General features: G+C 37.2%; 2 protein-coding genes across 2 annotated transcripts; one reads left to right on the top strand and one right to left on the bottom strand.

The window, feature by feature from the left end:
• Positions 1-814: 814 nt before the first annotated feature.
• Positions 815-1,945, bottom strand: LOC116169196. Its single transcript, XM_031485226.1, has one exon. The coding sequence runs from the start codon at positions 1,943-1,945 to the stop codon at positions 815-817; it is 1,131 nt and encodes a 376-aa protein (XP_031341086.1).
• Positions 1,946-5,083: 3,138 nt separating this feature from the next.
• Positions 5,084-11,938, top strand: LOC116168875. The gene is made up of 5 exons (XM_031484871.1): positions 5,084-5,668; positions 10,325-11,175; positions 11,221-11,416; positions 11,464-11,622; positions 11,671-11,938. The coding sequence occupies exons 1-5, from the start codon at positions 5,632-5,634 to the stop codon at positions 11,802-11,804; spliced, it is 1,377 nt and encodes a 458-aa protein (XP_031340731.1). The 5' UTR covers positions 5,084-5,631; the 3' UTR covers positions 11,805-11,938.
• The last annotated feature ends 933 nt before the right edge of the window (positions 11,939-12,871 follow it).

The raw sequence follows: 12,871 nt of genomic DNA, 5'->3' as shown, positions 1-12,871 counted from the left end.
AACGCATCAGTTTTATCCACGCAGAAAGAAACACATTCCAGGCAGCCAGGCGTGATGAAGAACAAACTAAAAAAAACGCGTCAGTATATCTGCGTTATAGCAAACTAACCATTTGTAAATCAATTCCTCAATAAAGTACGTCGACATTGTAAAGAAACAAGATACGAAAAATCGCATACGATTTTCAATAGAGGAATTTTTTGACGCTCAGCGAGGAACAGATGTACGGACAGAACCATCACATAAGAGGAATTTCTTTCGAAATATTCCCCCAAAAAGGGTTAAACTTTGTTGGAACTCGTAACCCTAAAATTAGTAAGTGTAAATGTGGGCCCAGTTGCAGTGCGGCAAATTTCTCCTTTGCCGAAACTAAATTAATCTAGCGAAACTCAGTACCTAATTTTAGAAGGTCGCTTGCTTGTACCATTGAATTGGACACCAGAGGAGTGAACCCTTCGTGAAAACTTCCTTTCGAGGACAGTCGTATCCGTGGTCATTAATAGAAAAAAATGTATCCGTTAGAGAGGTTTCTTGATACAACTTATACGTCATCGTCGATGTACGTATAGGGTGTTCCTACATCGTTATTGTATCCTCAGCATTCGTTACCTTGCGCGGTACTGTAATATTTACTGATCCATGTCAAATAAAGGGGTTGTATATCTTTAAGAGAAATCCATAAATTTGAGAGACTTAAAACACTTAATAAGGAGAATTTTGATTTGTAGTTTCTTTTATTATTATTTGTTCTCGGGGTGGTCCCATTCGGTTCTTGCACCGCGACCTTTTGGTCTATTGTGCTCCCCAGTATTCTCTACCCCTCAAGAATACCTGTATCTTTGATAAAGTCCAGGATTTTGGTAGGGTGGATCTTCACTACCTCTTCTTGTGTAATCTTCTCGTTTCCAAGTAGGCGTTCTCTTGCTTTTGTGTATGCTTCACATAGGCAGATAACGTGGTGTGGTGTTTCACTTTCCTCACCACAGCCCCTGCATAGAGGGCTGTCAGTCAGTCCCATGTTGTGCAGGTGCTTGTTCAAACAACAATGGCCTGTGGCCATCTCTGTTGCAAGTTTGATCTTCATCCTACTTAACTTTAAGATGGATGATGCTAGCCCCTCGTTTGGGGTTTCCAGAAAGATCTTGGAGTGACTCTGTCCCGGAATTTCCGACCAATGTCTGCAATGCTCTTTTGTGAGTTTCGCTTGTATCTCCTTTTTGGCTGTGTTATATGTAATCCCACAGGCCGGTTCGGGTCCTACGAGTGGTATCGCGCTTGCCGCTCTCGCAAGTTCGTCAGCGACCTGGTTACCTGCGATTCCCGCATGCCCAGGTGCCCACACTAGCGTTACTGTATTAAGTCTGCCTAGTGCGTTTAGCACTTCAGTGCATTCAAGGACTAGTCCTGAATCTACTACATATGAGTTTAATGCTGCAATCGCTGCTTTGCTGTCTGTAACTATAAAGATTTTCTTTCTGTTAAAGTTCTCTTTTAATAGTCGAGAAGCTGCAGTCAAGATTGCATATACTTCAGCCTGAAGCACGGTTGCTTTTTGTCCTAGGCTTACAGAGATTCTGCAGCCCTGTCCATTGCTTCCGTACACTCCACAGCCAGTGCCCTCCTTAGTTTTCGAGCCATCTGTGTAATATACGATTCCATTCAGTTTTATCTTACTGGAATTGTCCTCCCAGTCGGATCGAGTGGGGATTGCCGTCTTAAACAGTTTTGTGAGACAAACTGTTTTGGTTATTCTCTCGGATATCATACCGAGGGTTTTATGCCTGGAGATTTCATCAAAGATGAGCGAGTGTCCCACCCTTGACGATCTCTCCTCGCCATTGACTCTCAGCCGGTATGCCCCTCTGAGCGCCTCCGCCCTAACTACTAGGTGTAGTGGCGGTAAGTTCGAGAGAGTCTCCATAGCTGCAGTAGTGGTCGTTCTCATTGCCCCCGTAATTCCAAGGCAAGCTCTGCGCTGCACCTTGGTAAGTGCCTGTATGTTCTTCTGGGTGAAGGTCTTATGCCACTACACCAGTGACGCATACGTAATGACTGGTTTAATCATTTTAGTGTATATCCAGTGGGTCATCTTTGGCGATAGGCCCCACTTGCTTCCGAACGCTCGCCTACAGGCCCACAGGGACTTTGTGGCTTTGTTCGCTATTTTCTCCAGATGTGATTTGAAGGTAAGCCCTTGGTCTAACGTGACGCCCAAGTATTTCCCTTCTCTCACTAACTGTAGCTTGGTGCCGTACATTGCTATATCCTTTAGCTTTGTCGGCCCTTTTCTACGTGAGAAGAGAATGAGGTTTGTTTTTGTTGGATTAACAGACAAGCCCTCTTCTCTACACCACTTTTCCACCAGAGTCAAAACTCCCTGCATCACTGCTGACACGGTCTCCTCAAATCTTCCGCGTACCACAATCACTATGTCATCGGCATATGCAACTGTAGTATATCCCGTCTCACTTAATCTCCTCAGAAGTCCGTCCACCACTAAACACCACAGCAGAGGAGAAAGAACTCCCCCCTGCGGGCATCCTCGAGCGGCCCGGACCACTACCGAGTCGTTGTTAAGCGAGGCTGTAATATTCCTATGTTTTAGCATGGTATGTATCCATCTACTAATGGTAGTGTGTACTCCCTTGCTTTCTATAGCCATGTTGATCGATTCTAGACTGGTGTTATCAAACGCCCCCTCTATATCTAAAAACGCCCCTAGAGCCACCTCATTACTAGCTATCGCTCTTTCAGCTGCATCCACAACTCTGTGGATAGCCAGTTCACAGGATTTTCCTGGTTGATAGGCACATTGGTGTTTGCTAATGGGTTCGGACCCCAGTACCTCATCCCTTATGTGTCTATCAATAAGTTTCTCTAACAACTTTAGGAGAAATGACGTTAGACTGATGGGTCTAAACGACTTAGCCTGGGCGTAGGAGTCTCGCCCAGGTTTGGGTATGAATACGACTTTTACGTCCCTCCACGCCATAGGTATGTAACCTAGGGCAATACTTGCCCTTAGTAAAATACAAGTAGTTTCTTAAAAAGACTGTTGGAGGTTGAAACCGTTTCTGTATTGTATGTATTGAAGGAAAACCCCCACTCGAATTATTGGATTTGATACTGAGCCAAATTTAATTTTACATATAAAGTTAATTTGTTCCGATTTCAATAAAGAGAACTTTCAATTTAATGGACCTAATTATTGTTTAGGTGAAGAGTGTATATGTCGTGTAGTCTTTTAGTGAAATCCGTCATTTCACGAAAAGATTAGTAATTTTGTGAAATTTTGGGACAGTGTGCTTTCTGGAGTTAAGGGTTTGAGTTCCCCTTTCGCTACGAGATCGATCTGGAAGGAGATGGAAAACTACCACACACATCAAATTGTCAGCGTTTCACGAAATACATAGACTTTTCGTGAAATGACGGATTTCACTACGGCATATACAAATTTGTAATCACCGACATTCTTGTAGTTTTCATTGACATTCTCGTCTACTTGCTGGCTTTTTGTGTCTATTTTTCATTTACTTGGTGGGGTTCTCTGTCGGTTTCTACACCAAACCATTCACCTAGACCTTTAAATGTGTCAAAAATGTTAGTAACCGCGTATTCTTTGACAAAGGATTTATTTAATTGGCTAAGAAACGACGGTGATGGTAAACCAGAAGTAGTAAAAAATAACTCTTCTTAGAAGCGATCTAGTTTACCCTTCTCCTATGAACATTTACTTACCAATATTGAACGGTCTTTCCCATACAATTTAACCTAAGCTCTTAAATTTTCTAGATTAGCCTATGAACTTTTTCATAAGAATCTTTTCGGTTTTTGAATGTGGGGGAAGAACGCCAAAAGGGCACCCAATGAATTTCATAAATGAAACAGGATAAGTAACCATCTGCACTACGTGTGTGTTGCTTCCCACTTGCGCAAAATGACTATATGTCGATGAAACGCTGCCGTTTTTAAATGGAAATTTTTCTCATTAACTAAACATTCTCGCATATTTCGAATTCGACCTTGGGTAATATTAATTCAGAATTGATATGATCATGTGGTTACCATCTAATAAATTAATTAACCTGAAAATACTTCCTGTTTTCATGTGATTGTGAACTTACAATGCATTATATTATGTAATTTACGTATGCTTATTAATTTATTATACAATAGGTACAGCGTAAGAGAAAAAATTGTGAAAGAATAATTCAAAATTTGTTATTCGAATAAACCCTTGTAAAACTGTAACGGAATACGTAAAAGAAAGAAGCCACAACGAAAAAGCTTAAACTGGAGGAATAATAGTGGTACAGACGGATGAAATGCTGACAATAACTTTCATTACCTTTTGGAAAATGCGCTAAAAAATTAAATACGCATACATTTTTGATTATAGCTCTGATTTTATTACAAAAATACCCAAGGAAAAGGATGCTATTACGCCCTTTCTTGGTTATTTTATTTATGTACACTCTCCTCTTCCAGGCAGGTAATTATTTTCGTAATAACAAAGATTTTATGTTTACAAGTGTCCACTGAAGCCATGCCCTGTTTTTTTTTTGTTAAAGCTACAGAGTCTAGCATGGATATCTAAATTTGAAAGAAAAAAATTGGAGGATTGGCACTTTGGCAGTGTCTTTTTGAAATCAAAAACCTCGACTTCATGCAAAAATTATGAAAGCATGTTCAATAGAGATCCAAGATCGTAAAATAGCACATACAATCCAGTTTTGGGGGCTTATCTTCAAAAAGTAAACCGGGTTTGTAAAGGAGCACGTCCTATGTCTCGAAAACATATTAAAAATGGGATTATTACAGTAATTGCATTCTTATACATATCAATCCCGTGATAAATGCGGACAGTGAAAATAAAATGTGAATGTCGCGTTGGGGAGGGGGCGGCGATATTTTGATAATATTAAAGAATTCTGCACTGAAAATATCTTGGCAATAACTTGCACATTCTTGCATCCGATAAGAAGCACATAATAATAAATCGATCACTACGTCATGACGGAATTTTAATCGGAAATGCGGTTTTCAAATCACATTCAATCAGAGTTCCGTGGATAGAAGGTCCCCTACTCGTGCAGTAGGTACATTAAAAAAACTGTATCACTGTGCCGACATTCCACAATTTTATTATTGATTGTTATTTCTCGTTAAAAACTCTTATCAATTTTCTGGATATTAATAATATTAATAAAATCGTGTTAATTGTTCGACACATCGTCGTTTGCGTAGTTGCCATGTAATGGGGTTTATTATATCGAGGCATTGTTAAAAGTAGTGTAACGTGATTATTAAATTATTGAACACATAATTAAAAATTAATGTTTATCAACAAATTTTAATTGCAAAATGCAATCAAAACTACGTTTTTGTTGGATACGTAAGCAATTTCAATTGGTAACCTTCGCAGGAGCGTATTGTTGTTAAATGAAAAGTTTCCTGTTGAAGTTTTTTAAATAAATCTAACAGTATACTTGGCAACCGGAGGACTCTATAATTTTTGGGTAGTTTATTACTAGTGCAGACAGGCAAGTCGATTTAAACTTAAGGGTGCAGTGTCTGTGTCAGTATCTTCGTGACTGGACTTGGTTCTTAGTGCTGCTGGTGAGCAAGAAGATGTTTGTATTACTTATAATATCTGTTTTGGGGAGAGGTGAGTAAAAATACACGCATCAGTTCTTTTTTAGAATTAGTATAAGTAGACCTAGGCGAAACAATCTTTGAATTAAAGTGCTTCTGTATTTTTGGGTTTAGCGGTGAGTGTCAATTACGAAATTAAGTAATACATTCTTATTTGAATTTTTGAGGTTTTTAATTTTTAGTGATATCTATTTGCAACAAAAAGTTGATGATTTACGTTTTTAATAAGTAAATTAATGTCATTCAATGGCTTTTATTGAGGATGTACGATACCAAAGTCTCCACCTTTTCTTAAGAGCTTAAAGTCATAAAAGTGAAGAAGGTCCTTTCATAAACAGGATTTATTACTGAATTTGTACAACATCTGGTAGCATTGTTAACTTCTTAAAGAATATTGTTACAGTGTGACTAGCTGTAAATGGTTTCCATTTTTACTATCTCGTTTTGTATCTCATGGGTAAACGAACGAGATTGACGTTTTAAAAGGGGGCAATTGCCAAAAACATTTGGACTGATTTGAAAACTGATTATTAGAGAAAAATTTAGAACATGCTGAATACTTTTTTCTTGTCACTAATTTGATTAGGCGTCCAGGTATAGTGACTATACCTTTCAATTCTAAAGCGCAAGTTTGTGCGGTAGGTACGGATATTACGAAAACAGCAAAATGTTACATAAAGGATTGATTTTAGTGGTAATAATGTAACTAATTGGCTAGTATTCAACATGGTATGACCGAAACAAATTAGATTCGAATAAGGTAAGTAAATTATATTTTAGATCCGTTGTACTTTAACCAACTATTTTGTCATCAACATATTTTGAAGGTACTTTGTAATAATCAACAAATTAATTAGATAAAGTAGAATGAGGGGAACTAACAAATTATCACGATATGGCAATATTGCGGGATCGAGCTGTCCTGGAAGTGTGTGGACTTTTTCTTTGGGGACCAATATGCCATGTCCCAATTTTTCAGTAGGGCTAGGAATATTCCTACAATCAAACTAATAGAACGAAAAGACACTAGAAATCATATTGTTTGAAAAATGCTCTTTGACTATTAGTTAAATCTCTAAATACAAACAGGTTAACCTTTGCTACAAAATTACAAAATATAGGGAATGAAATATGAAATAATTAGACAGCGATGAAATAACACTTCTTCACTTCACTTTTATTTAGTTTTTTTTGTGGTAGTGTTTTGACTATTTTTGATAAGAGTGACTGCACTGCAGAAAACTCCTCCTCAACACATTTTCATGTACATAACTTTTTATTGATTGACCCTTGTTGACCGGCTTATATGTATAATGAAATAGATAAATTCCGCTGGTGGTTCAGACCCCCAAATGTCTTAATCCGCCATTCCCCCCCTAGGCCCTTCGATAATAAATGGAACAATTTTCAGCGTACTCACGTTCGTAGAAAGATAATAGCATAACAATTTGCGACACTCCGCTCTAGAGATATGAGGAATTATTACCAATCACGATAAAAGGTCGAGGAGCAGGGCTGTGGTTGGTGGTACAAAACAGTTCCTTTCGCCGAGACCATTATTTAATATACCATGACAGATCAATATAAGTTAATTAAAAAAATTCTTTACACTAAGATTCTACTGACACTTTTCTTCAAGGTTCACCCTGTGCCGAGCTTTTACCGTGTGGGTGGATGCCGGCGTTTCTCGTGGGTCCAAAATGTTTCGTTGAAATGGGGATGAATAGATGAACTATAAAGGTTTTTTTCTGGAAGTCAATACCTTTCAAACTGTTGAGGAGTGAAATTGTCAATTTTTCAACCAAAAAACGACGTTCTTAAACGAATTTTCGCGAATAACACAAAGTATTTTACTGAAAATATCATTCTTAGTATATAGGGTGATCCTAAATATGATGTCCATACGGAAGAGGATAATTCTTTGGCTTATTTTATGTCTAAAAGGCCATATAAACGTAGGTCCATCAAACGCTTCGTTACTGGTCTACAGGGTGTTATAATTTCACCCTACACTTTAAATTTAAACGTTTAATTTTAACATAATGTGCAAACACAAGATACAGTCCCATCATGAGAACTGCCAAAAATAATAAAAACAAGAGATTATCCAATAAAACCAGGGCCAACAGGGTCATATTAAACTGAATTAACAAAATTGATTTTTTATCTGACCGTTTACCAGCGGCAGACCAAAAAAGTTTAGGGGTTTTGAAAATGGAATATAACCTCTGAAATCACTCTGCAGATTCTTAGTACCATTAACAATGACCAATGATGTAAGCCCTTTAACGTAATTTATCTTCCAAATTTGACATAAATATCTCAAAAACCGGAAGATATAAAAAAAACTTTAAAAGTGTAAAATTATAACACCCTGTAGATCGGTAACTAAGCGTTTACGGACGTATGTTTATGTGAACTTTTAGTCATACAATAAGCCAAACAATTAGCCCCATCTGTATGTACAACATTTCTTTTTAATTAACAATTGAAATCCTCAATTGTTTTGTGGCCGGATGTATAGGGGTGCATTCTCCATGACCGGATTTAACTTGAGGTGAATTTACGCCTACTACGCAATACGCAGAGCACAGTGTCAATGCAATCCTTTGGGTTCCAACTTTCCTGATCGTGAATTTTCATTTGGGCGAATTCCTGGAGATAATGTAGTAAAGTGTAGTAAGTGTAGACCGGAATACTCCCTATTCCGGTCTACACTTTACTACACTTTGATCTTAGCCATAGGCCAAGGTGGGTGCGAATTTTCTAAGGGCAAATATTTCGATGGCAAATCTTTGCGCTAAGAAATTTCCGGTGGCAGCGAATTCTTAGGGCCGGAACTTTTCAGGGCGAATTTTCCATGGGATGAATATTCCGAATTTTCCGTGGCGAATCTTTCTAGAACCACATTTATAGTGATCATATCCATCCATTGTGAATTAGGGAGAAAATTGAAATTGCAGACGCCGGCCAACCAACCAACCAAGTTTTGTATTGTTATAGTTAACTTTATTACACTTTCAAATCAATTCTTGGATCCCTTTGATGTTATCATTTCGATTGTATGTCGATCTTCAATTTACGTTTGCTAAATTGACGCCAATGGGAACAGCAAAATATTTTTTCTTTGAATACAACATGATCACAGGGTATTATGTAAATTAAGTGAAACATCCTGTGTTTACTCATTAAAAATGAAGAATGCAAGTACGACTACCTAATTAAGCAAGTAAAATCTTGTATTGCAAATCTTCAAATTGTGAAAGATGTATAATTGTAACTTTTTGGTAATAGAACTATACAAACAATGGTGCGATAATTCGGATTTTAAACTATTTAAATTTCAGTTAAGATACTTAGGTCTCAAGACAACATCACAATATCATGATAAAGTGTATAGTTCTAGTTCTAAATGTGATTGATTTTGTCAGTAAGTACAAGTTTAGCTTAGCCTTCATGCAGTTAGCGAATTTAAAATTTGTCACACGTAGAAATTTAACAATGTTAATTATAATGATCGTAGTAATTTTTTTGTACAGTTTTATCAAAGTTTGATCCAAATCGCATGCTAATTCCATTAAATGTGGTCGGTTTGTAGGTGGCAAGATAATCTGATGCAATGAGTATATGGTAATAAAATATTTTGGTTGTACGTAATCGTCACAAAATTTTTAATGAGTGCGATCAAAGACCCCAATCGCATTTCCTAATGGAACGGATTAGATTAGTAGGTGGTATTAAACGAGCGGAAAATAAAAACAGTTTTTTAGTTTAAAAAGTAATTTAGACAGTAGGGAATACTCAATTGTAATTAAACATTTCTCTGAAATTTGCAAGGAAATTATTTATGTTGTAATCTGCTAAGGAGTTTAGTACGGCAGTAAAAATGGTTCTCACTCCTCTAAATCCGTATTTATGGTCCAACTTCGATATAAAAAAGTAATCGAATTGTTTTTTAATTGCAGATGTATCGCAAATTTTATTTATTTTTAGGTACTAAACTACCAAGTTCTTTTATTTTTTAATTTGATTTAATTAATTAAATCCAATAAAAGAATAATCGCGATCAATGAAACCCGAAGAACTTTTTTTTCCAGTAGGCAGCAAATTCCGCAATGAAATAAAAAATTTAATGATGCCATTTCGAAAATGTAATGATCAAAACATTCTCTGATCACCAACACATAATGTTGAAGTCAGTAAAGTAATCCAGCTAAATAAATTCTAGTGTTCATTCCTTAATTTGTTAATTTGATTATTAATTTTAATGTATATTGTCCCTGTCCCTACCTCGATTCTGATGTACCTACCTACTAAATTGACATCTCTATTTGTTATTAACCGAATTGCATGAAATACAATATGGGCATAGCTCTAACCATTATAATACGCAATTCCAAAAGATGAGTCTAATCGATTCAACATTCAGAGTGCACTTTTCGCGACCATTTATATAGACTGAATTGTAAACTTTTTTATTTATAAAGGTATTTGAATGAAATTTGATACATATGCATTTGGAATTAAAGGAAATGTAACGCCAGTTTCAAAATTTTGGTTGCATGCGCACTGCCAACTTTATTATTTATGCAGGCGTTTCCTATATTTGTTTACCTACACTTTTATTATTAAGAAAAAAAAATATAAATTAATATTTGTCTTTTTGCAGTGTTAGCCGATCCCAATGTGGACATCACAACAGAAACGGTCGCATCTCAAATCGACTCAACCGTTTCATCGGGCTTTTCCAACTTTACTGAGGGAATAACATCTACAAATGATGGACAGACACAACGGAGTGGCCTGGACGGCAACTTATCGCTCGCGAATACATCCCAGGATAGCGTGGAATACCCAAACGATAATCCTTTCGGCAAGAACGAAACAACTGAACAAAATACACCCGAAGTGTATCAAAACGATGAAAAAGCAGAACTCAACAATGACGATGAGCTTCATAAATCAACTGATGGTACCACCACAACAGAAGAGGAAGGTGAACACATAGACTGGCTCGATAACGGAAACGACGAATTTACGACTGATTCTGAACTACCAGGTGAAAATTTCAATGATACAGTAGATGGCACATTCAATGGCTCGGATAATGAAACCGCTGAAGGCGTTTTCGACAATAGTGATAATACAGACGGTCCATTTGATGGCATAGACGAGAGTTTATTCAATACCTCAAACAACGAGACAGCAGACGACATATTCAACAATTCACATACTGCGACAGCTGAAGATGTATTTAATAAGCTGAATCATGACATCTTCAACGACACCTTTAACATTCCAACTAACGAAACTTCTTCACCGTCAAGCACAAATCTATCAGGAATTTTGCAAGCGTGGCTCTCCGAACGGGCGAATGTAACGAGCGAACCGTATCCAATGCCTGTCACCAAACCGTACTTGGGACCCATCGGAGACGGGTCCTTATTTTTAGGTGCGCTGACCAACGGCCAAGGAGACGTATGCATCTCGCTCAACATCTCCATGCAACCCGTCTTGAACGTAAGTTCGATGTTTCGGTCGACATTAATTAACCACGAATCTTAGGGCACACCTCTTCAACTTTCGCACTCCCATGGAAGTACAGAGAGTTACGCAATGAATAACGGAAGCATTGCGTTCCACGCAACCGATAACGATAAAGCCTACAATGTCACAACCGAATTTCTTATCCATTGTTACGAAAAATCGTGCGGCGTTGAGTTGGTCAGTGTTGACGTACGCAATTCCACAAACCGACAAGGTAATCTCGGACTCCCAAACTCCAAACCTTATCGGTTTTAATTTCAGCTGTGGTCCTTCACACCGATCTGTCCATCAGCGTAAACTTGGGAACCACCTTCGAAGATATCAGTAAAAGAACGCTAAACGTGACGGATGAGATCCAATTAGAAATTAGTTACATTTCGGTTTTCGTTTCTGAAAATTGCGGTAAACTTTTAACCGCAGGTTTGTGCAAACTAAAAAATGACTTGCATTGAAATTTTTATATTTTAGGAAACTTTTTTGTACGCCATTACGTGGAGATCACATGTGGAGTGGGAGTTTTAGTAATAGCCGCGTGCCTCACCTTCTTTATTCTTAGGAAAATTCAAAGAAGAAAGAAGAATAGTTTTGATACTATGATGTAGTTAAATTTAATGAAGGTTATTTATTCATTTTTGTATAGTTTTATGAGAACTTTTCAAAATAATTCCGTTTTACTTGTCTTTTTGCTTCTCCAAAAGGACGGAATTTTTTTAAATAAATTACCAGTAGGAAGAAATGGCGGTTAGTATTGGTATGTGCACATAACGTATCCGAAATGACGTATTCTAGGTAAAATACGCATCCCCTAAATATTAATTTCCGAAAAACTAACAAAAAAACATAAAAAGGCGTTCGATTTCTAAAATTAAACCCTCCTTGCACTAATTGCACAGGGTCTCACTTTATCTTATTCTTTGATTCCACTAGCAAGCATACAAATCTACCTTCTGGTTCAGATGTTTTGTTTGTAGGGTTCGTTCCATTATCCTTCAGGTTCTTCTCGCCTTCTCCTTGTCTTTTGCGAACACCATTTCTTTGCATTTTGTCCGTTTCTTTGTATTCGTATGGTTTTTTAGTGTAGTTTTTTAGTACATTTATCTACTAACACCTCCGGACTCCGTCATATACGACTGTGTTACCAGCTTCTGCTAACACACTCCCGCTAAGCCGAGATTTCAAAACAAACAGCTAGAAACCGTCAAAGGGTCTTTAACCTTGGTAGGTAGACCTAATGTAGGTAAAACGAACAAAACAAAACAACATAATCTTAAATCAATAATAGGTATATGCATAAAATTCTTATTACGTAAATTACCGTTTCTACGTCTACATCGTGTTGGTGTTCTGTATTCTCATCCTCCACTGTAGTTGCAATTACCCTATATCAGAATATTTTTCGTCTCCTCTGATATTTTTAATTAAATTAGGATAATCCTCGATTATAAAATTATACTAACTCCATCCTTTCTAAGTTGTTCATTTGGCTAAAGAGGCGTTCAATATCAGCATTAGAATGCGGTAATGTTAATATAGAAATTGCCACGGTTGCTAATTCTTTAAACACGGGAGTATTGCCTGCATCTTTATAATTTTTAACTTCTGACCAAAAACTAAATGTGTTCTCCACATTTTCCCATTTAATTATGCGCCAGTGATTTTGAATGACGGA

Source organism: Photinus pyralis, unplaced genomic scaffold, assembly GCF_008802855.1.
Source record: "Photinus pyralis isolate 1611_PpyrPB1 unplaced genomic scaffold, Ppyr1.3 Ppyr1.4_LG4, whole genome shotgun sequence".
NCBI lineage: Eukaryota > Metazoa > Arthropoda > Insecta > Coleoptera > Lampyridae > Photinus > Photinus pyralis.
Note: the sequence above shows the minus strand (reverse complement) of the source record. Positions and strands in the feature narration are given on the sequence as shown.

Bases quoted from the DNA above. Each gene is read 5' to 3' on its own strand.
- LOC116169196 (XM_031485226.1), bottom strand. From the start codon at position 1,945: ATGAGAACGACCACTACTGCAGCTATGGAGACTCTCTCGAACTTACCG.
- LOC116168875 (XM_031484871.1), top strand. From the start codon at position 5,632: ATGTTTGTATTACTTATAATATCTGTTTTGGGGAGAG. The intron at 5,669-10,324 runs GTGAGTAAAAAT...GTCTTTTTGCAG, and splicing joins AATATCTGTTTTGGGGAGAG to TGTTAGCCGATCCCAATGTG. The intron at 11,623-11,670 runs GTTTGTGCAAAC...TTTATATTTTAG, and splicing joins CGGTAAACTTTTAACCGCAG to GAAACTTTTTTGTACGCCAT.